Source organism: Lissotriton helveticus, chromosome 1_1 (assembly GCF_964261635.1).
Source record: "Lissotriton helveticus chromosome 1_1, aLisHel1.1, whole genome shotgun sequence".
NCBI lineage: Eukaryota > Metazoa > Chordata > Amphibia > Caudata > Salamandridae > Lissotriton > Lissotriton helveticus.
The window spans coordinates 1,001,002,570-1,001,023,435 of NC_136057.1; the positions used below are offsets into that span (position 1 = coordinate 1,001,002,570).

The window sequence follows — 20,866 nt, forward strand, 5'->3', positions numbered from 1 at the left end:
CGTCCCACAGGGGTGCAGGAGGGAGACCAACGACAGCAGAGGTAAGTCGAGATGTACGGGGTCTTAGGGGCACCGTCGATTCAGCTCACCAAGGTGCAGGGGCTTCGGGTTCTGGGGTGCCATTGGACGTCTGAGTCTTCTTACTGGAGCCGGTCGCAGTCAGGGGGAGCCTCTGGGTTCAGGCTACAGGCATCGTCATGGAGTCGATGAGGGGGTCAGATGATGCTGGTTTCAAGGTCTGGATCGTTGGGGAGTCTTCACTGGACAGGTGAGACACTAGAAGTAGGCTGGGATCGCGGGTCCAGCTGGATCTGGGGCCCTTGTAGTTGGATTCTTCTGGACAGGGCCACTGTCTTGGAGAGATTGGAGTCTTTTTCGAAGTCAGCAGTTGAAGCTCGAGACATATCGTAGGGCTGGGGCCTTGGTAGTAGTCGCCTTCAGTCTTCTCTGCATGGATGTCTTCTTTTTTCTTAGATTGCTGCAGATCTAGTTTCTAGGTATGGGGAAGCCACCTAAATACTAAATTTAGGAGGCATTTTAGGGGAGAAGCAGGTAGGGCCAATGGGCACCTTACTTGGGGTGACTGCACCCACATTATGTCACCCTCCTGTCGGAGGGGGCATAGACCTAGTCCTTATTGGAGGAGACCCCTCATCTTCAAGATGGAAAGGACTTTAAATTGTGCTTCACTTTACCTCCTCCACCTGAGAGGTGGAGTTGGCAAAGGTGGACACCTCGTTTTTCTACGTTTTCCTCCCCAAAATGGGGGAGTAAACAGGGGGCTGCCATCTGCTGCTAGCAGCAGAGGATGAGATCGCATTTCAAAGACGGCAGGCAGTGTGACTTCTCTGCCAAGGATGTGCATTATTTCTGGTCCCAGAGAGCAGAGGCTATCTACCAGGGCAGGGGAGGGGGATGTCCAGAAACATGTCTGTGTGTAACAACCTGCCTAAAGCCAGTCACTACCCACACCAGGTTCGGTAGATATTCAGGGGGCACCTCTGAGGAGCCCTCTGAGTCTGTTACAATAAATCCCACACTGGCATCAGTGTGAGTTTATTGTAAGGAGTAGTTTGGTACCAAACCTTTCTGTGTTCAGTGAAGCCATCATGGTGCTGTGGTACTCAAGCTGACGTGTTTCCAGTCCATGTACTCTATATGGCCTCACTGGTACTAAAAATATTAATGAATAGACCACAATATTGTGGAGGTATAGCTGCTTACCTGTGATAGAGTGCACCCTGTCTTAGGGCTGGTAGGGCCTGTTAGAGGGGTGACTTACCTATATCTTAGGCAGTGCTAGCTGGCATGGCACATAGGTAGTGTGCCATGTCGACTTTGTAATTTTGACTGAACCAGTCCATGCATGTTGCAGTGGCAGTCTGCATGGCCTAGGTGATGGGTGATGGGTGACCTAGGGGACCCTCTTCAGTCACCATACCATACCCAGGACCATACCCAGGTACCTTTACTAGGAACTTACAGGTTGCCTGAAGAGCCAATTGTGGAACAGTTGTAGGGAAAGAATACTGGTACTGGTAACCTGGACAGAAGGGACCCTAGTACTATACAGTTGAAGTTGCATCAAAAGCCAGACAAAAAGTTGGGTACTGCAACCCAACCCCATTTTCTCATAGTTGTCTCTTGAAGCACGTGAAGGAGAAGGAGAGGTTAGTTCTGGTATGTATTGGGAGAGAGTTCCAGATTTTGGAGGCGCTGCCTGAGAGAGCGAGAGAGGGCATTTTGTTTATAGCTTTGAGGATGAGAACGAGTGTTGGAGCTTCTTAGGTTTCTCAATGTGTCCTGCTTTAGTGAATTTGTCTACAAGGTACCAGTGTGTAGGGATTTGTAGGTGAGACGGGCAGTTTTGAAGCAGCAACGTGCTTCGATTAGTAACCACTTTAGGTTTTGCAGTGGCGGGGAGATGTGATTGTGCTTCTTTGCTCTTGTGACCATTTTTGCTGCCACATTTAGAGTGACTCTCATGGGGGGCTACATGTGCTTTGGCGGCTCCTGTGAGTATGGCATTTCTATAGTCTAGTCTGGACAGAACTAGTGCTTGCATTGTGGTTCTTGGGTCATTTGGAGGTAGGAAGGGCTTGATTTTTGTGAGGAGTTTTAAGCTATAAAACGCTCCCCTTGCAGTGGACCTTGTGTGAGCTCATGTTTAGTCTGGAGTCCAGAGAAATCCCCAGAGATTTGGCAGAGTCAGCTGAAGTAAGCTTGCAGTTCAGGGCGTCCAGGTTATTTATCCATTCTTGGACCCGTGGTGAGTGGCTGTGGTTGGAGAAGATAAGAATTTCAGATTTTTTCTTGGTTGAGTTTCAGGTGGTTGTGTGATAATGAGTTTTGTACTTTGAAGATTGTGGTATTAAGTCTGCGAATGTCGTTCATGGAGGAGATTTCTAAGTAGAGCTGGGTGTCGGTGGCATAGAGATGATGGTAAATATTTACTCGTCTCAGAATCGCGGTGAGGGGCACCATGTAAATGTTAAAGAGTGTCGGAGAGAGGACTGAGGCTTGTGGGACACCGCGGGTGATGAGTGAAATGTTGGATATAGAGTTACTGTTTTTTTTTTGGTTGGGATAGGTTATGCAGAAATGAGGTGAACCATTGCAAAACAGTGCTGTCTGCTCTGATTAGTTGTTGCATGGCTTCCAAAAGTAACTTATGGTTCACCGTATCGAAAGCCGTTGATGGGTCTTGGCAGACGAGCATGCAGCATCTGTTTGTGTCTAGGTACTTATGAATGTAATCTGTTATATTCAGTATAGCTGTTTCAGTGCTGCATCCCTTCCTGAAACCGGACTGATGTGAGTCCAGTAGGTTATTGGAGTCCATGTGTTTGTTGAGTTAGGAGGGAAGTAGTGAGATTTTGTTTATGGCCTATGTTACTATGTCGAGTTGTCTTTAAAGATGGGTTAGACTTTCAGTTATGGTATTCGTGGGCATAGGGTTCCATGGAGAGAGTGATTAGAGTTGTTTTTCCATGCATGTTAGACTTTCAGTTAGTTCCACCATAGGCAACGGGTTGAATGTAGAAAGAGTGGGGGTGTTACGGAGCAGGTTAGCCTCTGCATGTTGATCAGAGCTGGGGGTTTGTGGGTCAATTGGAGTGTATGTTGAAATGCCACATGTATCTTCCTTTGTGGGGACTATGGGGTGTACGTTCGGTGTGTATCCTTGTGTTTTCTGGGCTATAGTTTGGGTGGTGGTTAAAGTTAGGTTGGGCTTTCCAGGGGCAGGTAATTCTAAGTTAGTGTATTGTGTGGTGCGGGGGGACAGGAGATTAAGAGCGGCAATCTGAGGGGATGATTATTCATGGGATTGTAGAGTTGAGGTCTGGAACTGGTGATGGTGGTGTCCACAGCTCTGGCTGATGTGATGTGGTTGGTAGTGACTAGGGAGAGAGGAGTTGGGGTGGCGTTGTGCGGGATAGGGGTAGTAGGCGTAGGGGTGCATGACATAAGGTTAAAGTGGCGGTCAGAGGTTTGGATCGAGTGTGAGCTTCTGGTGAGTTTTGTGTGTGTAATTCCCTGCAGTGTGCTCTGGAGAGCGGGTTTGGTTGCGATTAGATGTTAATGTTAAAAATGTTTTATAAAGCGCTCGTTCACCGATTGGCTTTATGGCGCTGGAACTAGGAGGTGCTAATACTGGAACGGTAATGGTTATTCATAGGCCTGGGTGTACAGCCAAGTTTTGAGGGATTTTCGAAATTTCAGTAACTCGGAACTAGACCTAATTTCCAAGGGGATGGAATTCCACAACCTGGGTGCAAGCGTTGCAAACCTACTACCCCCTTGTCGCTTCAGCTTAAAGGTAGGGACTGCTAGGAGTTGAAGGTGAGCCGAGCGAAGATTGCGGGAGGGGGAGTACAGTGTGATCAGGTTGTCTATGAATCCAGGGCCTATGCCTTGCAGGGACTTAAACACAAGACAACCAACTTTGAAGGCGCAGCGTTGAGGAATGGGAAGCCAATGTAGCTTCCTAAGAAGGGGAGAGGCATGATGCCACTTAGGTTGATGACAAATCAACCTGGCTGCTTGGTTCTGGACCATCTGCAACCGTTTTGTGAGCCCAAGTGGAAGGCTCCGGTAGATAGCCATGGTTCTTTCCCGCTTGGATTACTCGAATGCTATCGCAACCTGTGTCAGAGCCGCTTGGTTAAGTAACCTGCTTATTTTTCTAATCCTACGCAGCTGAAAAGAGCAGGAAGAGATCACTGAGCCTATGTGAATTTTCAGGGATGGATCGTTAGATATTGTGACGCCAAGGCTCTTGGCCGATGCAGAGGGGGTAGGAGGTGGTCCGAGTTCAGTTGGCCAGTAGTGTGGGCCCCAGAGATTCTGACTCCCACCTGTCAAAACTAGTTCAGTCTTTTCTAGATAGTTGTAGGCATGAGAGATGAAGTTGCATAGCATAGGGACTATGTATTTAAATTGGCGCATGTTATTGTCATTGGTTTGTACTATGACTTTGTCCTGTCTGTATATTGTTATTGTAGTATTGCCTTTGAAGGTGGGTGCATTGGAAATCAGCAATTGTTGGCCGTAAGTGATATTGGTGGCATTTGTTATTCATAATTGATTTGCTGGATTGTTTCTCTATTTGTCCCGGCGGGTAGTGTAACAGAGGAAACCCATTTTTTCTTGTTCTCCGGAAGTCTTGTAGTAGAGGTCTGCTATGAGTGTTTTGGGGGCGGGAGCTGTTTGAGTAATCTGTGTGTTTAAAGATTTTGGTGGCGTTAGCTCAGAGATTTTGAGGTAATTGATGGAGAAAGAGTGTAGACCGGGGAAGGGGCGGTTCAGGTTGTTTTGTATTGGGGTGATGGGTTTCGTGGCAGCCTGAAGGTGTAGTCATGTATTTTTCAGCGTTCTCGTTTTTAAAGGGATCTTGTGGAAGGAGCCTTCAATTAGAGTATTTCACTGTCTGTTATCAACAGGGAGAGAGCGAGACACTATGCTTAAAAAGCTGGACAAACACAGGGAAAGAAAAGTACGCCTTTTGAATATGGAGCAAGAGGGTGAGGATGGAGCAGGCCAGTTGGTGAGTCATTGTCTTAAGTTGGTGTGAAGGAACCCAGCCTTCTCACAGTAATATGGCAAGGGCAAGCTAAAAGTTGCCTTACAAAGATGGGCGCTCCAGAGTAGTGTGTTAGTCCTCTTTCATTGCCAGATAACTGTAGGGAAATCGCTAGTTAAGTGACTCATGAAGGTTTAATTAAGTAGGTTGTAGTTTGATTTGACCACTAGGTGGAGCTTCAGTGCAGTGGTTTTAGGCATTGTCCTCATTATCATTGTCCTGTAGGAAAAGATCTGGGCTAGGCAGAGTACATGCCCCATTGCCATAAGTGCAGTCTGCCCTCGGAATCTGGCATCTGCTACTTGTGTTGTAATTCAGGTACTATTTCCCAACCTCCACCTGCCAGTTTGTCACTCTTCCATAACAAAAAAAAGCTAAAACAAACCAGCATTAGAACAGGCAGGATGAAGTTGGCAGCATTGCAAGGACAAAAAAAACTAACTGGAAGACATTTTTTTTATGTTCATTCTTTTTTTTAATAGGGTCGTTCGGTTGTACATAATGTCTTCTTGGTTATATATAAGGTAACAAAAATGCCTAACACTTTTTATTATAACTTTCAACATGCTACGGAGCAGCCACGCTGCTCTATCACATAGCATAAAGACATTGCCAAAGCCAATAGCTCTGGCTAAACACTAATAAGGTCCCAAAGGCGAGACCTATTGGCAAAGCCAATGCTTGCCCTATTTTTAGACTGGTGTCTGGGCCTTTTTCCACTTTGGGACTTTAATCCTCAAGGCTTTACAGGAAGTTCCCTTTGAGCCATTGATTTCAGTTGACTTTGAATATGTATCTTTACGGGAGCATTTCTATCTGTCATTACTTTCGCTAGCAGGATTAGTGAGCTGGGCACATTATGCACCCCCCCTTTCCTAAAGGTTTTGGAGGATGCTGTATTCAAGCACCATCCACCTTTCCTTCCCAAGATCGAATCCAATACATACATAGTTTTTTCCTTCTCTATCTTCAAGGGAGGAACTTTTTCATTTATTGAACGTTAGGAGGACTGTTGAAATATAACTCCAGGGGTCTGAGGAGTATAGGAAATCTGAACATTGTCACTTTTTGTGGGGCTAATCAGGGGCACAACGTTTCTAATGTGATCGTAAGCAGATGGATTAGATCCACTAAAGGGTTGTCATATTCTCTGTCTAATGTTTCTTTACCCTAAGGTATACAGGGCAGATTCATCAGAGGAGTTTTGGCAGCCTCTTGGGATGGAATACAGGGAATTCCCATGCCATACGTATTTAGGGCGGCCACTTGGGCCTCAGCTGTGACTTTTGTGATACTCTATTGTATCGAGAGTATTCTGGAGGGAACACATTTCGGGGAAAATATATTCAATGCAGTATTTTCCAGATAATTTGATTTATTAATTAATCTGACCATATGTAGCAAACTGTGTACAGAAGAGCTGTTGCAGAACAGAGAAGAGTTGCACCACTTCTGAAGGACCCTATGCTGTTTAGAGTATGAAAGTTAGGGTGGCTTGAAGTGTAGAACCCATAGGCACTTGAACGATGTGCTCTGGTATCCCTGTCTTTTGTAACCTTTTTTTTATTTTTTATAAATTCTTTTTATTGTTGCAGCAGGCGAATCATAAGTATTAGGAACAAGACAGCGCGGGGGAGCATCAACATTCCGCTCTACCCGCCGTTACGCAACTTTTGAAATAGTCAGTTACATTGCATTCATCCTGACGAACTTATTTTTCATTTTCACCCCGAACTCCCCCCCCCCCCCCCCATCAACTATAAGTAGAGGCAGTAACTGAGAGACCTCTCCTCGAAGCCCCCCTTCCCGTCCTTCCCCCCCCCTAAGCAGCAGAACACCCTCCTCAACCACTCCCCCCCCGACCCTCGCGGCTCTCTCGGTCCTCTAAGTTGTGTGACATTGAGCATAGGCAAACCCCCCGTCCCGAAGTCTTCAAGGGTACAAAATGCTGGAGTCAGCGACATATGCACCATCCCTGTGATTCATCCCACCACCCGCCCACTTTCCCCACCGGTCCCACCCCACTACTCCAACCCATGGTAGTGCCTCCACTTGGCCCATATTTTTCTAAATTTGCGGGGGCACCCTCTAGCTTTATATGTAACTCGTTCAGCTGCCATATACATATCTAGACCTCTTCTCCATTCTTCGAGATCTGGTTTCCCAGGCGCCCCCCACAATCTTGCAATGTCTCTTTTTGCAACCACCAGGGCCAGCAGCAGAAAGATGAGTAAGTATCGCGTGATATCCACCTCCGTGGACATTCCCAAGAGCGCCAGTTTGGGGTCCTTAGGTATCTCTACCTCCAGTACCGCACTCAATTCATTGAAAACCTCGTCCCAATATTCCTGTATCACTGTGCATCCCCAAATGATGTGGAAGAAGTCGCCTGTTAGGTGCTGGCATCGTAGACAGGCGGTGTTGGTAACCCTCCCCATCCGGAAAAGCCTCACTCTGTCAAAGTATGCCCGATGAAGGACCTTAAACTGGATGAGGCGAAGCCTCGATTTTATGGCCACTTCTCGGGGGTGCATGAGTATGAGTTCCCAGTCCAGGCCCTCCAGCGTACCCACGTCTGCCTCCCACCTCCCCCTGAGGGCCTGTAGATCACCCAACATGTTATTTGTCAGTGTTTTGTAAGTCATGGATACCGCCCCCCTTTGTATCTGTTCTTGCAGTAGACGGCCCTCAAGTGGTGCAAACTGGGGAATGTCAGTGAGAGATATGTTTTGGGCTCCCCATGCATGTCGCAGCTGTATGTATTTGTAGTATTGGGTTCCCTGGAGTCCAAATTCCTGCTGCAGTGCCTGAAAGGTTTTAAGTTCTCCCTTTGCTATGACATCACCAATTGTGGAGATGCCAATGTCATCCCACCTTTGAAACCCACGCAGCTTGTTTAGTTCAGTCAGCCACCTACATGACCATAAGGGTGTTTGGCGGGTGAGCCTTTCATGCCAGCCCATTCTAACCGACGCTCTGCGCCACGCCGACAGGGTAATCTTAGTCGCAGGGAGAAGCTGGCGCCCCCCCCTACCCCCATATAAAAAGTGGAGCACCGTCTTATTGCCCCACTTAGATCTCTCTAGTGCATAGGTGGGGTGGTCAGCCGGGGCGTGTATCCAATCGTTGATCGGGGTAAGGTGTTCCGCCCAGTAATAGGCCTCCAAATTGGGTAATGAGATACCTCCACTATATTGGTGACGCTGCATAGTCGTGAGTGCCACCCGGGACTGCTTCCCCAGCCACAAGAAAGAGCGGAGATCGGCATGGATTTTCCGCAGTGTCAGAGCCGGAAGGGGATAATACTCATTTTTCAGGGCGTATAAAAACTTCGGGAGTAGGATCATTTTATATAGAGCAGCCCTGCCCAACATGGTGAGCGGGAGCGGCCTCCATCTATCCATCTCCGCCTTGGCTGCCACCAAAACTCGGTCGACATTGTCCGTGAAGGAGCGCCGCTTATCTCGGGTGATAAAGACCCCTAAGTACCGGAAGCCTTCCGTGGTGTGGATGAGCAGCTCAGGCAGCTCCTCCCCTCGCGGGGCACCCTGTGGGTCGTAGAGGACCGACTTATGCCAGTTTATAGCGTGTCCGGCTACCGCCCTAAAGTCGTCTAGTTCCCTGAATATGGCCGGTATCGTCGTAGCCGGGTCGGTCACGTATAACAGTACATCATCGGCGTATAGGGAGATCTTCTCCTGTTCAGTGGCTGTCTTTTTGTAACCTTGTCCTCTCCATATACGAACTTACAGCAAAAGCATTGATAGAAGAAGATCCTCCTCCCCGGCCCCCCTCCCCCCACAAGGTGAGCGAGGAAATTCCAGCTGAGGAGCTACTGCCTTCTTTGCTAGAGGAAACCAGGAGGTGCACGGCCAGTGAGGGAGCACCATAAACACCTGAGAGTTTAGAGGAAAAGTATAAAATGCATACCAAAGCTGAAGAGGTCATGGTAGAAATGGGGCATCCACTCCCAGAGAATCTAGTTTAGGAAAGCGTGAGAAGGACAACGGTAGAAGAGTGTCATCTTTTGAGGCAAACCGGTCTATAGAGGGTTTCCCAAAAAGTACGCTAATCAGTGACAATACCCGTTTGGATAGAGATTGATGTTAAGAAGAAGGGAATATCCTGTTTGGTGATTCGCCACTGTATTCTCCCTTCCCGTGATGTAAATTGTCTTCAGAGAAGAAGATAACCTTCTGCACAGCTTGCTATCTGTTGAGCCTCCAGATTGACATGACCAGATCTCTCCCGTCTTGTAACATAAGACATTTCTACTGGTCTTTCTGTTTTGATCACCACAAGTTGTTTACAAATGTATTGCTGAAAATGCAACAGAGCTCTGTAAATGGCTGATATCTCTTTCCAGTTTGAGGACTTGACTCTTTTTTAGATTGACCATCTTCCCTTAACTGTTCTCAATAGAGATATAGTTCTCCTCCTTTCCGGCATATGCTGTCACTACTACACGAAAGGCTTGATCTAACTAGAAGCATTTCTAAAAGTCACCATTTTAGTAGCTGAGCAATTTGAGAAGTTACAGGAATTTTCAGATACCAGTTTATTGAAGGCAGTTTCCAGTATTTCAACCGGTAAGTCATCCAGGGTCTGAGATGAAGCCTTGCCCAGGTTACCAGGAACACTAATGAGGTTCTATGTCCCTGTACCCTTGGCTAAAGACGTACAGGAGTTTCCTTCAGCACCAGCAGAGATCCCAACATCTCCCTTAATCGCTCTGCTGTTTCCTCTGAAAGGCACACCTTTCCTTCCTTGGTGTTGGGTAGTGCCCCAATGAACATTAACTCATGAAGAGGGGCCATGTTTTTCTTTATTATCAAGATTAGAGCACCTTCAAATAGGTGGATTCAGCATGTCTGCTGTACAAAAAAACCTTCTTGTTTGATTTAGTAGACTCAACTTTTGTATAAAATAAAAATCTAGCTTGCATATAGAGCATACATGACCCTTGACTTGCCTCTTCGTTCACTAACTGCATTACCATCAGAGAGGGGGAGGAATGTTTCTCCGTTAATGTTTTAAAAAAACTCTCACTTTTAATAAATATATTACTTGTGCATGATGTGGTAGCACACAATCAAATGCAGTCAGCACATTTTGCATTGAAATGGGGACAAAACGTTCCCTTGACTTGCAGTCTTACTGATAACTATATAGTGTACAAACAATAAACGTTTGGAAATTGGGTCTCTGCAAATATTTATCACTTGCACATCACCAAGTAAAGTGTTCGGAATTCTTTTCATCTTAATAAAAATGTTGTTTTCTTCACTCTTCTGAATTCTAAAAAAAGGTGGTTTCCTAATTGTGGATATATTAAATGTTGTGTTAGAAAAAAACTGATAGCCTTTAATTTAACAACAAATGTCAGACTGTCCACTTACAAAATCCTCTAACTTTGAACTCCGAGAAAGAAAAGTAAAAACCAATCGCCAGGATAAAATCATCAGCAATTTGTAAAAGGACAAGTTGGCAATTAGCCTGTGTCTTGCAACGCACAGCAATGTGACAGAACACTTGTTCTTTGCGAGATCAAGCTATGTCGCTAGAAGGGGCGAGTAGGCTAAAAATACCTCGCCTTGATTAAACCTGCTGCGCCATAACAAGTGGGAAAGTAGATTTTTCGAGACCTGCTGAGTCTTCTGTGTGGATGAAGTATGTAGGAGCCAGATGTCCAGTTATGGAAAAATACTCATGAAGGTTTGCCAGGTTTGCCGCCACCAGAGAAGCCATCATCTTGGTGAATACTTTGGGTGCTGACTTTATTGAAAACGGTAGAACCTGTAATTGATAGTTTCTCTTGTGAATGCAAACCTCAGCAATATGAAATGCATCCTCCCAATTGGTATATGAAAGTAGGCATCCATCACTCGCTGTTATTGGGAAGGTATTGTCTATTATCATAGAAATACATTATCAAAGGAATTCTTTTACAGCTCCTCCATATTGAAAGGAATCTTCTGTATCCAGAAGTTCATTCTGTGTAGGTCCTTAATCATCTGTAGTCTCCCGGAGGTTTTGGCACCTGAAATATATGTTTTTCCTTTCTGATGCTCTGGTAGGGGTGTGATGGCCTTCTTTAGTATAAGCTTCTTGATCTTTGCTTTCAGAGCTTGCTTCTATATTAGGCTCTTGGGGAAAAGTGTAGTTGTGGCCCCAGATTCTGGAGATATGGAAGCAGAAGCTATACAGTAGCCAGTCTTCACTACCTTCATCATTGAAAAGTCTGAGGTATATTTTATCCAGGTTTCCCTAAAAAACTTGCCACAACTTGTACCTGTAGACTGACAGAAAGAGGTAGAAGGTTTAATTTCTTTAAATAACTTATGCAACTTCTCTTACTGTTCTCCCCCAGTTTAGTACCCCCGTAGGGCATCCTTAGCACCCTAGAATTTTGGCCGGGTCCTGTATGCCATTTGCATAGCAATAGATTTCTTCTAGCTGACATAATGGCTGCTTCTGCAAGCACATATAGCAAACTTCAAGATTGTGTAATAGCTTTTGACAATTTAATTGACTCTTGTTAGAAATGGGGTGGCAGTGGTTTGCACCCTGTCCAAGTAGGGACCCTCATTCTAGTTAGGGTTAGTAAGTTGCACCCTCAGAATAACACATACTCGCCCCCATGGCATCTTGGCAAGAGCAGTCGGGCTTATCTTCGAGGCAATGTGTAAAGTATTTGTTCACACACACAGTAGCAGAGTTAAAACCGTCCAAAAGGACTCCAAACCAGTTTACAAAAATACCCAACATTTTCCTCATTAAAACAAAACCAAAACTACAAAAATCCAACATATTCAACTCAAGAAATGAATTTTCAAAGTTAAACAAAATTATAGTTCTTAGAAGTCAATGGTTGCACTTGACTTGGATGCGTCAAAATTCAAAGACGATGCGTGGCGCATGGGAGGTGAAGCATCGAAAAACCAGGTGCTGCATAGGTTCCTTGCTGCTATGCAGGTTGTGGCACATTGGTGCTCGGGGACAGTGCGTTGCGCAGAGGAGGTGATGTCGCTGTAGACAGTGATGCACCGGTAGCTTAAGGTTGTGCCGAATTCTTGAGCCACTAACACCTGGTGATGATGTGTGGCACAGGGGAGCTGATGAGTCGTTTGCTGGCGCCATACCTCAGTTCCTTACTGCAGTGTGGTGTTGATGATAAAAGCAGCACTTGGTTACGATGCGTTGAAAGTCAAGTTATTTTGCGTCGATTCCACAGTGTTAAAGAAGGAGCGGAGTCTGAGTAGTGCGTCACGGAGCTCGAGACTCGCGCAACAGCGGTTCTTTGTAGGCGCTGCAGCAAAGCCTGGGCCTGCTTTGAAAGCCGCAGTTGTTGCGTCAAGTGGGACCATGCTTTGGTGCAGGCAGAGGCGATGCGTCGAGTTTTATGATGGTGCTTCAGTTTTGAAATTACACTTTGAGTCCCTGCATGGGTAGTTGAAGTCTTTGAAGGCCCTGAGACTTCCAACAGGAGGCAAACTCAACTCAAGCCATTGTTGAACCTTAGAAAGCAGGATGTAGGAAGTAAAGTCTATTCATTTCACTCTGAGGGTAGAAGCAGAAAGCAGCAGGCCAACACAGCAAAGCAAACAGCAAAGTGTCAGTCTTTCCTGACCGCAACACAGCTCCTCTTCCCGGCAGAATGTCCTCAATTCAGAAGTGTTCTGACTATATGGTGTCAGAGGTCCAGGACTCGTACCCATTTCAGCCTCTGAAGAAGGCAAACGTCAAAGAACGGTCTATTTAGTGGACAGGACCTTGCCCTGACCCCAGACACTACAGGGGGTGGAGGCGTCTTTGTGTGAGGACAGGTACAGCCCTATTCAGGTGTTCGTGTCCATTCCTCCCCTCACTCTAGCTCAGGTAGACCTATTATGGCGCAGCGGCCAGGGTGCCTGACTCCGGACCACAGGGTTCACGGTTCGATCCCCGGCTCCAGTGGCAGGTTAGCCCAGCACCATGTGACTCTGGGCAATAGCTTGCTTAATCTTCCCGACGGCCCCCAGCGCCGGTACACCTCCGTCGGAGGTAGCTGTGCGCTTTACAAATGCTGGCATTTACATTTATTATCCGGGTGATTGGCCATCAAGATATGCAGTGCACACCTCCGCTTCCTTTGTGTGACTGTCTAGAGTGAATGTACAAGAGTCCAACTGGCACCCTGTCCCAGACGTGCATTCAGAAACAAGCAGAGGCACAGAATGGTTAAAGTAAGAAACATTTCTAAAAGTGGCATTTTCAGACCTGAAATTGAAAAATAAACTGCAATACAATATGCATGTTTAAATTGTGAGTCCAGAGTTACCAAACTCCAATTTTCTATCAGTTACAAGGCAGCTCCAATGCTAACCTGTGGGAGAGATGTGCCTTGCTGTAGTGAAAAATTAATTTATCAGTTTTTCGTTACTAGGACATGTAAAACACAACAGTGCATGCCATACCTTTTTGAATACGCTGCACCCTGCCCATGGGGCTACCTTGGGCCTACCTTAGAGGCGTCCTACATGTAATAAAAGGGAAGGATTGGGCCTGGCAAGTGGGTGCACTTGCCAGGTCGAAACAGCAGATTGAAACTGCCACACATAAACACTGCAGTGGCAGGTCGAAAACGTGTGCAGCGCTACTCATGTGGGTGGCACAATCAGTGCTGCTGGCCCACTAGTTGCATTTGACTTGGAGGCCCTGGACATACCCTGTGCACACTCTACTAGGGCCTTACTAATAAATCAAATGGGCCAATCATGGAGAAACAAAATACCATTACATTTTAGACCGGGAGCACATGAGTCCAAAAGCCAGCAAAAGCTAAATCCGGCGCATTCAAAAGCAAGAGGTCACAGGAAAAAGGACTGAGCAAACCACGCCAAAAGATGCCAGGTCTAACAACTCTCTTATCCACAGGGTCTAATGGTGACGCATCTTTTTACATCATTGAACCCTTTGTCACAAAATCCACCATCAGAGTTCACCTTAACGATACTCTTGGAAAGTTTTTACTAAATCCATGTAAAGCAAACTCTTACTAAGAATCCTATGACTTTTGGTCTTTCTACTTAATTTCTTTCTCTTGCTAATAATTTCTTTATACAATGAAAAGGGAGGTCTTCAGTATCCTTTCAGTGGTACTTAATTACTTATTGCTTCTGGAAAGGATACTTTCTTTTCCTTTAATGTTGGATGATTTCTTCCAAGTTGGGCCCTTGGATGTAACGGCATCTTGTCTATTGTTCTTCATCTGGAACTCCATCATCTCCCTTTGGCTGCCTGCTGTTCTGCTTTTACTGCAGCTTCTTCATAGCTTTTAAAGCTGCACTGACAACTCTATCATAACATGAAGAATTTCTATACTGTGTAACCTCGCAAGCATTGTAGCAGTAAACTGCCCATCCTGTTGCGGAGAAAGCCTCCATTAGCTTCTTCAGTATGCCTCGCTTAGCAGGGTACTTTCTGGCTCCAGCCTTGATCTCTGCTATCAAGCATCCGAACGAGAGAACAGGCAGTAGCCGGCTTCCCCTGCTTCTCTAGCAACAAGTTCTCGTTGCTGCTATCGGGTCTCATAGATCCTAAAAGTATCAATGTTATGCTGAACGTGTTCACTCGGCTAAAGAAGAGGTACTGTGTCAGTTATGCAATATTTGCGGTCAAGATGGTTGGAAGTGCTTGAGCAGGTTTCCACGCAATGCCTGCCCTGAGCGCTAGTATAACACAGCCGTACAGTGCTGTATTTCAGCTACGCTGCGTACAGCTGCTACAGCAGACTGACTCATGTAAAATACCAAATAGTAGTTTATACTGATTATAGTCGCTAATGCAAACTGTCTAAATGTAGCCAATAAACTCATCCTGTCATTACGGGCAGTAATGCACTTCCCTCATTTAAGGTCTGGCATCCAGGGATGCCGGGCAGAAAACCAAGGAAGCGGCTTGGGCTTAACCTCCATTATATCTGGGGTCAAAGAAGAAAGAGGAAGTCGGCCACCTGTAATTCATAGAGAGGCTTTCTTTATTGCATCCCATCTCCAACAAGCATTGGCATAGCCAGTAGGTCTCGCATTTGGGACCTTATAAGTGTTTAGCCATGCAACAGTTGGTGTTGTTGCACCAAGGATATTCTGCTGCATAACTAAATACTTATAGGGTCCAAAAAGCGAGACCCATTGACCCAGCTGCTAACCGCTTACACATGGGCAGGATGTTTGGAGGATACTTCTAGGGGATCGAACTCGAGCAATTTCTCGCTGCGCAGATGATAACCGCTTTATATATGGGCCGTGATGGCGACCTCTGACATCACCACTAACCTTGCAAGCTTTGACTAGGTCTGCAAAAATCTTGCCATTTTCTCCTGCACTGAGATGCCGAAAACCCTGGAGTGAATGTGGACAGAGAAAAAATAGACTCCCCTTTCCTGACCTTAACCGTTTTCTTGATGAGAACTCAGGACCCACCACAAATTCCCTTTCAGAGACCTGTTTAGTGATGTCAAAACAAAGTTTCTGTGTTTGTTGTTTCAAAAGTACACTTTTCTGCAAAGAAGGCACAGGAGTCATGTGTTAATCTCTGAAATCGGGTTGTGCATCAAACTAACCAGGTAGAATCTTAGTAGCAACTGTGGAAGCAGTTATGTCTTAGTTCTATTCCCTGTCTACTGCAGTCATAGTTTTAATATTCAATGAATTTGTATTCAGGATTTAGAACATCAAAATATCCAAAACCATCCTATCCGGATTAGGATAACAGCCCCACCCTGCCACATCTGCACTTTAAATCCGTATTGACAAATTGTCATACCATGCCTTGTACGCAGGTCACCAAAGTGTGCTCTAGGTACCCAGATCTGTTTAGTCTCCAGCTTGACTGCCTTTGATGGAATTTCTGTCCGAGTCATATTGCCTGTTAAATTTTAGTTGATTGAAAGAGTAAAGAGGATGTGTTTTTACAGAGGTGGGTTGAAGTGATTTTGTAGTTTTATTGATGATTCCAATTAAAACACACCTAGATAGCAATCACATAGATAAAAACAGGAAGCAGAGTTTCATTTCATACTGGCTCAAGCACTATACCTTCTTGTTTTTACTTTTACGCCCTGTTTCCTATTCACTTTTTTGCTTAGTTTTCAGATTGAGGCCTCTCGGGTCACGTACTACTGCTCTTATAACCCAGTACATCCCACTGAAGACAGCAGAAGACCTGAGCTATGCATGGTAAGTAAGATTTCACCCTACATGTGAGGGATTGGTGGTTTATGCTCTTAAAGATTGAACTATAAAATGCTTTCCAAGGCCAGCAGTTCTACAATGTTGAAAGTTTACACTAGTTCAACGGCTAAAACAAACATGAAGCCAACTTTTTTTCGATGCTGACAGGAAAAATGAATAACTGAACTCCAAGACCAATAGTAGTGCCAATGTTATGTGTATTTGTAAAGCGCACTGGCACTGAGCGTGTGTGTACGTGTGTGTGTACACGTATGTGTGTTCACATACTTGTACGTACCCCTATTAGCTTTACCTCTCGTAGGTTGGTTAATTGAAAAGCAGGTGTTCACCTTCTTGCGGAATTCAAGAAGAGAGGAGTAGGTTTGGATGTGGAGTGAGAGGCTGTTTCATGCGTCCTTTAGTCCAGCGTGCTGATGACTAGGGCATGAGTGACAGGAGGCATTTGAAGGTCTTCCTCACCCTCTTCAATGTGTGGAAACAGGATGCAGTGACAGTGTTGACTTGTGTGGTAATGTTCAGTTTATTTTCGCTGATTATTTTGAGGTTCCTGACATGGGTGCTCGGGGTGGCTCAGAGTTTGGCCAGTCACCAGTTGGACTCCCTGGGTGACGTTTTTTTTGCAGAACATCACTATTTCTGCCTTGTCGGTGTGGAGCTTGAAACAGTTGGCTCTCATACAGCTAGTGACTTTGGTTCATGTAGGCGGTGGACTTGTTTCTTATGTTGGTGTCTTGTCCTAGATGGAGAGTATGAGTTGCATGTTGTCTGCATAGTATAGGATGTTGATGTCATATGCGTGGATGAAATTGGCCAGAGGGATCATGTCTGTGTTGAAGAGGGTGGGACTGAGCAATGAACTTTGAAGCACTCCACAGATTAATTTGTGGACTTTCAGGGAGCAAGGTGCCAGGCTGACCTCTTGTGTTATATCAATTGAGAAGAAACTGATTCAGCAGAGAGTGGGGCTTTGGAAACCACTCTCATGCAAGTGCTGAATGGGTGTGGGACCATGTTAAATGCTGCAGAGAGGTCTAGGAGAATGAGGGCTGCTGTATCTCCTCTGTCAAGGATCATGCTAAGCTGAAAATATGTAGTGTGGTCAGTGTTGTACCAGGCAAGGGAAATGAATAGAATAAAGAGGCCTACAGTTCTCATCTTCACTGAAATATGGCGACGGTCTGACGTAATTGCCAGGGCTGGAACACTGCTGCTGCACTGCTGCTGCACTTTTGTTACAAGAGCTGATTTTGCAGCACGGCTGCAAAACTGCCCCACAGCAACAAAAATGCCCCCCACGGGTACAAAACCATTTCCCACCCTTCCGGCCCACCGGGAAAACGCCCGGTGCCCTCTATGACCATTTCGCCCTGCACTCCCTGAGACTACTCCTTACTTTATAATAAGTGTCAAGTGCTATACAATCACACACTCTGCATGCCAAATGTAAACCATACACCTACTTGGCGTTTGTTCCAAATCATATAAAGAAACACTAATCCGTGTTCCATAGGCTAGTTGGTACCGGTGAGGCTAATTTAGGTTATTAATCAAGGCTAGACCTTGATGGAAGTGTGACTACAGGCTCGCCTTGTCACCGTGGGACCTATGGAGCACTAATTAGTGTTTCGAACTATAATTTGGAACAAACTCCAAGTAGGAAATGCACTCCACCCTCCTGTTCCTCTGTGAACAATACCTGCTGGGATGGAGGTCATAAGGGCTGCTGTTATTGCCAGTTCCTTTAAGTATGCAAAAAGGTGATGGATGGAAATGCTTGACTTAATCTCAGCCACTGGATTACTTGGGGCTGCATCGCAGTACATTGTTACTTTGCACACCATGCCACCTTAGCTTCCAATTGCAGCAGTAAAAGGAACCAGACCCGAGCTCACAAATGTAGAGCTACACGTGCCACAGCCCAGGAAAAGGTGGGAGGAGAACAGATGGCATACCATTAAGATTATTAAAGGAATAAAAAGTCTAAAAGCCCTGTTTATTTTCTCTAGTTTTCACTCCCTGTCCTGCTAACTAGTTTGAGCCTGGACGAAGGTTCAATAGGTGAAAGTTCTTGATAGTTTGAGAGCCACCTGGTCTTTCTGGTTGTTACATTTTGAGCAGGATTGTATGTGATCTGAACGAGATATGATTAGTTGTGGTATGTTGATTTTTTTTTTGGGAGGGCGGAGGGTTTAAAACATTGTAGTTGAGTGGTGCGAAGCATTGTAAAGGGAAAGGTGAGCTGCCTCCAGTATGCGGTCTGGCTTATTAGTTTTACATGCATGGGTGTATTTGAGAAGAAGATATGTGGTTGTGCTTATTTTAGAACTCTGAAATGGGTGGGTGGGTGGTCTTGCAGGCCAGGTAGAGGAGGCTGAGCTGTCACCATAATATTGTCCTTATAGTCTAAGAAGGTAAGGCTCCTGATCTCCAGTGTAAACTTGATGAACAAGTGCAGTTTCTATCCAGCTCCTGCATCTTTCCTGGCCTACCAAAGAATGTGCCAACTTTTCCCACCTTGTTGACACTGAGGAAGGACTCTCGCTGACAGTCACCTCTGTTATGGCTCTCACTGACCGTGACGGTGACTGCGATGGGATTGTCAATGTTTGCCAACAAGTCCTGGGTAAAGACATATATGTTCCATACCCTAAGTCCTTTGCCTATTGATGACTGCCATTTACTGGACTATTTTTCCCCAGTGCAGGGACATTTGTCTAACAGAGCTGGGGATGTGACTGATGGCACAGCTGAAGGGAAATTCTTATCTGTTGGAAACAAAGCAATAAATATTCACCTTAACTAAAAAAGTTATTTTGATATAATGCTTCATACCACACGTGTGCTGTTTTAGAGCAAGCTTTACTATTCTAAAATCTAATGGTACTCTATTTGCTGACTTATTGATGAAAAGCTGAGCTGGCCTGTCTGGAAGTTTAACTGATAATGACCAGATGACTGCTTTCGTAAGCAGCAACTGGGTAACTAAATGAACCATCTTGCCAGCTTAACATAGCTGCTAAGGAGATGTGACTTTATGTTCTAGTGAGACAAAACATAAAGCAAAAGTTGCAACCACGTGTTACCTGAGCCTTGTTTTAATGAACGTAAGCATGAACTGCATTAAATAATACAGCTCTGCACTGAATTCTGAGGCTATATGAGCATTTTATTGCCTTAAAGAGACACTTTTTTTCCCGTTTGATACATTGCTGGCTAGACCCAAGAGTGTCTGTGCTTTACATATTTTGAGGTAGTTTACAAGAAGTACATGATAAAGTCAACTTGGGTTTAAAACAGTCATAATAGAAACAAAAAAGTAAAGAAGTCCACAGTATGGATACAGAAATATATAGCAATCCAGCATTTGGGCGAAGGTAAAAGGGACAGGTTTAAGTCTGCATAGTCAGTAGGATAAGGTCTTTCAGACGGAATTGTTTTTCAAAGTAGGGTTGGGTCTTGGGGAGATGTATATCAACTGGTGAATAATGTTGAAGTAGTTGTTGAGTATTAGAGATTTGAGGTCCAGTTTGAAGCATGAAAAGGAGGGGTTGCAGCGTAGGTTCTTTGGGAGTGAGTTCCAAGTCTTGGGGGCATTTCCAGGGAAGGAGCATGCCTGCAATGGTTTCTTTTAAGTTACGAGGTAAAGGATGAGTTGGAGCAGCTCCAAGCCTGGCCTTTTCCTGCTTTCAATAGTTTAGTTTCTAGATATTTGGGTATTTTAGTAGGTAGGGCGTTGTGGGTGATACAGGCTGTCTTGTATAGGCATCTTCCTTCAATGGGAAGCCAGGCTAGACTGGTTTCATTTAATGAAAATGCGGTCTCTGTGCGCCTGTTCTCTGCTTGACTTTCTTTTTGAAAGGGAACATTGCAAAGGGATTTTCAGCTTAGGGTTTGTGTCTGTTTATACATTACTATTTATTATTCTAATGCTGGTTGTTAAACTAAAATACAGTAAATGTTAAATTAGGTTGTGTGCTTGATTTAAAATATTTTAGTTTTTTGGATTACATTGGTGTTCCTGGAGCAGACGGGTAGGTTTTAAATAATGTGTTCAGAAATGTCGTAGGGTCCCACTATGTAATACTTGGAGGCCTTGGTGACCATTGTAGGTTTTCCTCCACTATATGTGTGGCTGTTTGTAAGTTTCATCATGGTCAACACCCTGATCATCGTGGCTGTAGAAGGTTGACACAGTTGATTGTCATATAGTGTATATCAAATACCTTATTGAGCATGTTGGATACTTTACCGGTAAATAACCTCGAGAGGAATAAAGGGAAGATGTCAAAAAGGTGTATTTGGGACCAGTCTGTCATCGAGTGCCACTGTCTGGGCTATTTGAGTATATCCAAGTAGGGATGGCAGGCATGATGTAAGAGTGAGCATTGAATTTGGTATGACAGATTGTATTGATTTCACAATGGGATACAGACATGAGTTGGGGATCTGGTTAATGAGTTGGTTGACTCCCTTAAAGAAGACCTTATCTCTGTTACTTGACTGCTATTGTGGTTTGGTAGCAATTCACTTTGTAGATTACTACACTTGT

The 20,866-nt window shown here is 45.1% G+C and overlaps 1 protein-coding gene across 3 annotated transcripts in view; it reads left to right on the forward strand.

Annotated features, from left to right (window-relative positions):
* The window catches only part of TMEM209 (transmembrane protein 209), a 310,927-nt gene that overhangs the window by 21,766 nt on the left and 268,295 nt on the right, over positions 1–20,866 (forward strand). For 2 of the 3 annotated variants that reach the window (XM_078677577.1, XM_078677562.1), the window contains exon 2: positions 16,219–16,302. In XM_078677577.1, coding sequence (XP_078533703.1) covers positions 16,296–16,302 — 7 coding nt within the window. In that variant the 5' untranslated portion in view covers positions 16,219–16,295. Of the gene's footprint in view, positions 1–16,211; positions 16,303–20,866 lie in introns of all 3 variants that reach the window. The other variant, XM_078677568.1, reaches the window with a different exon arrangement.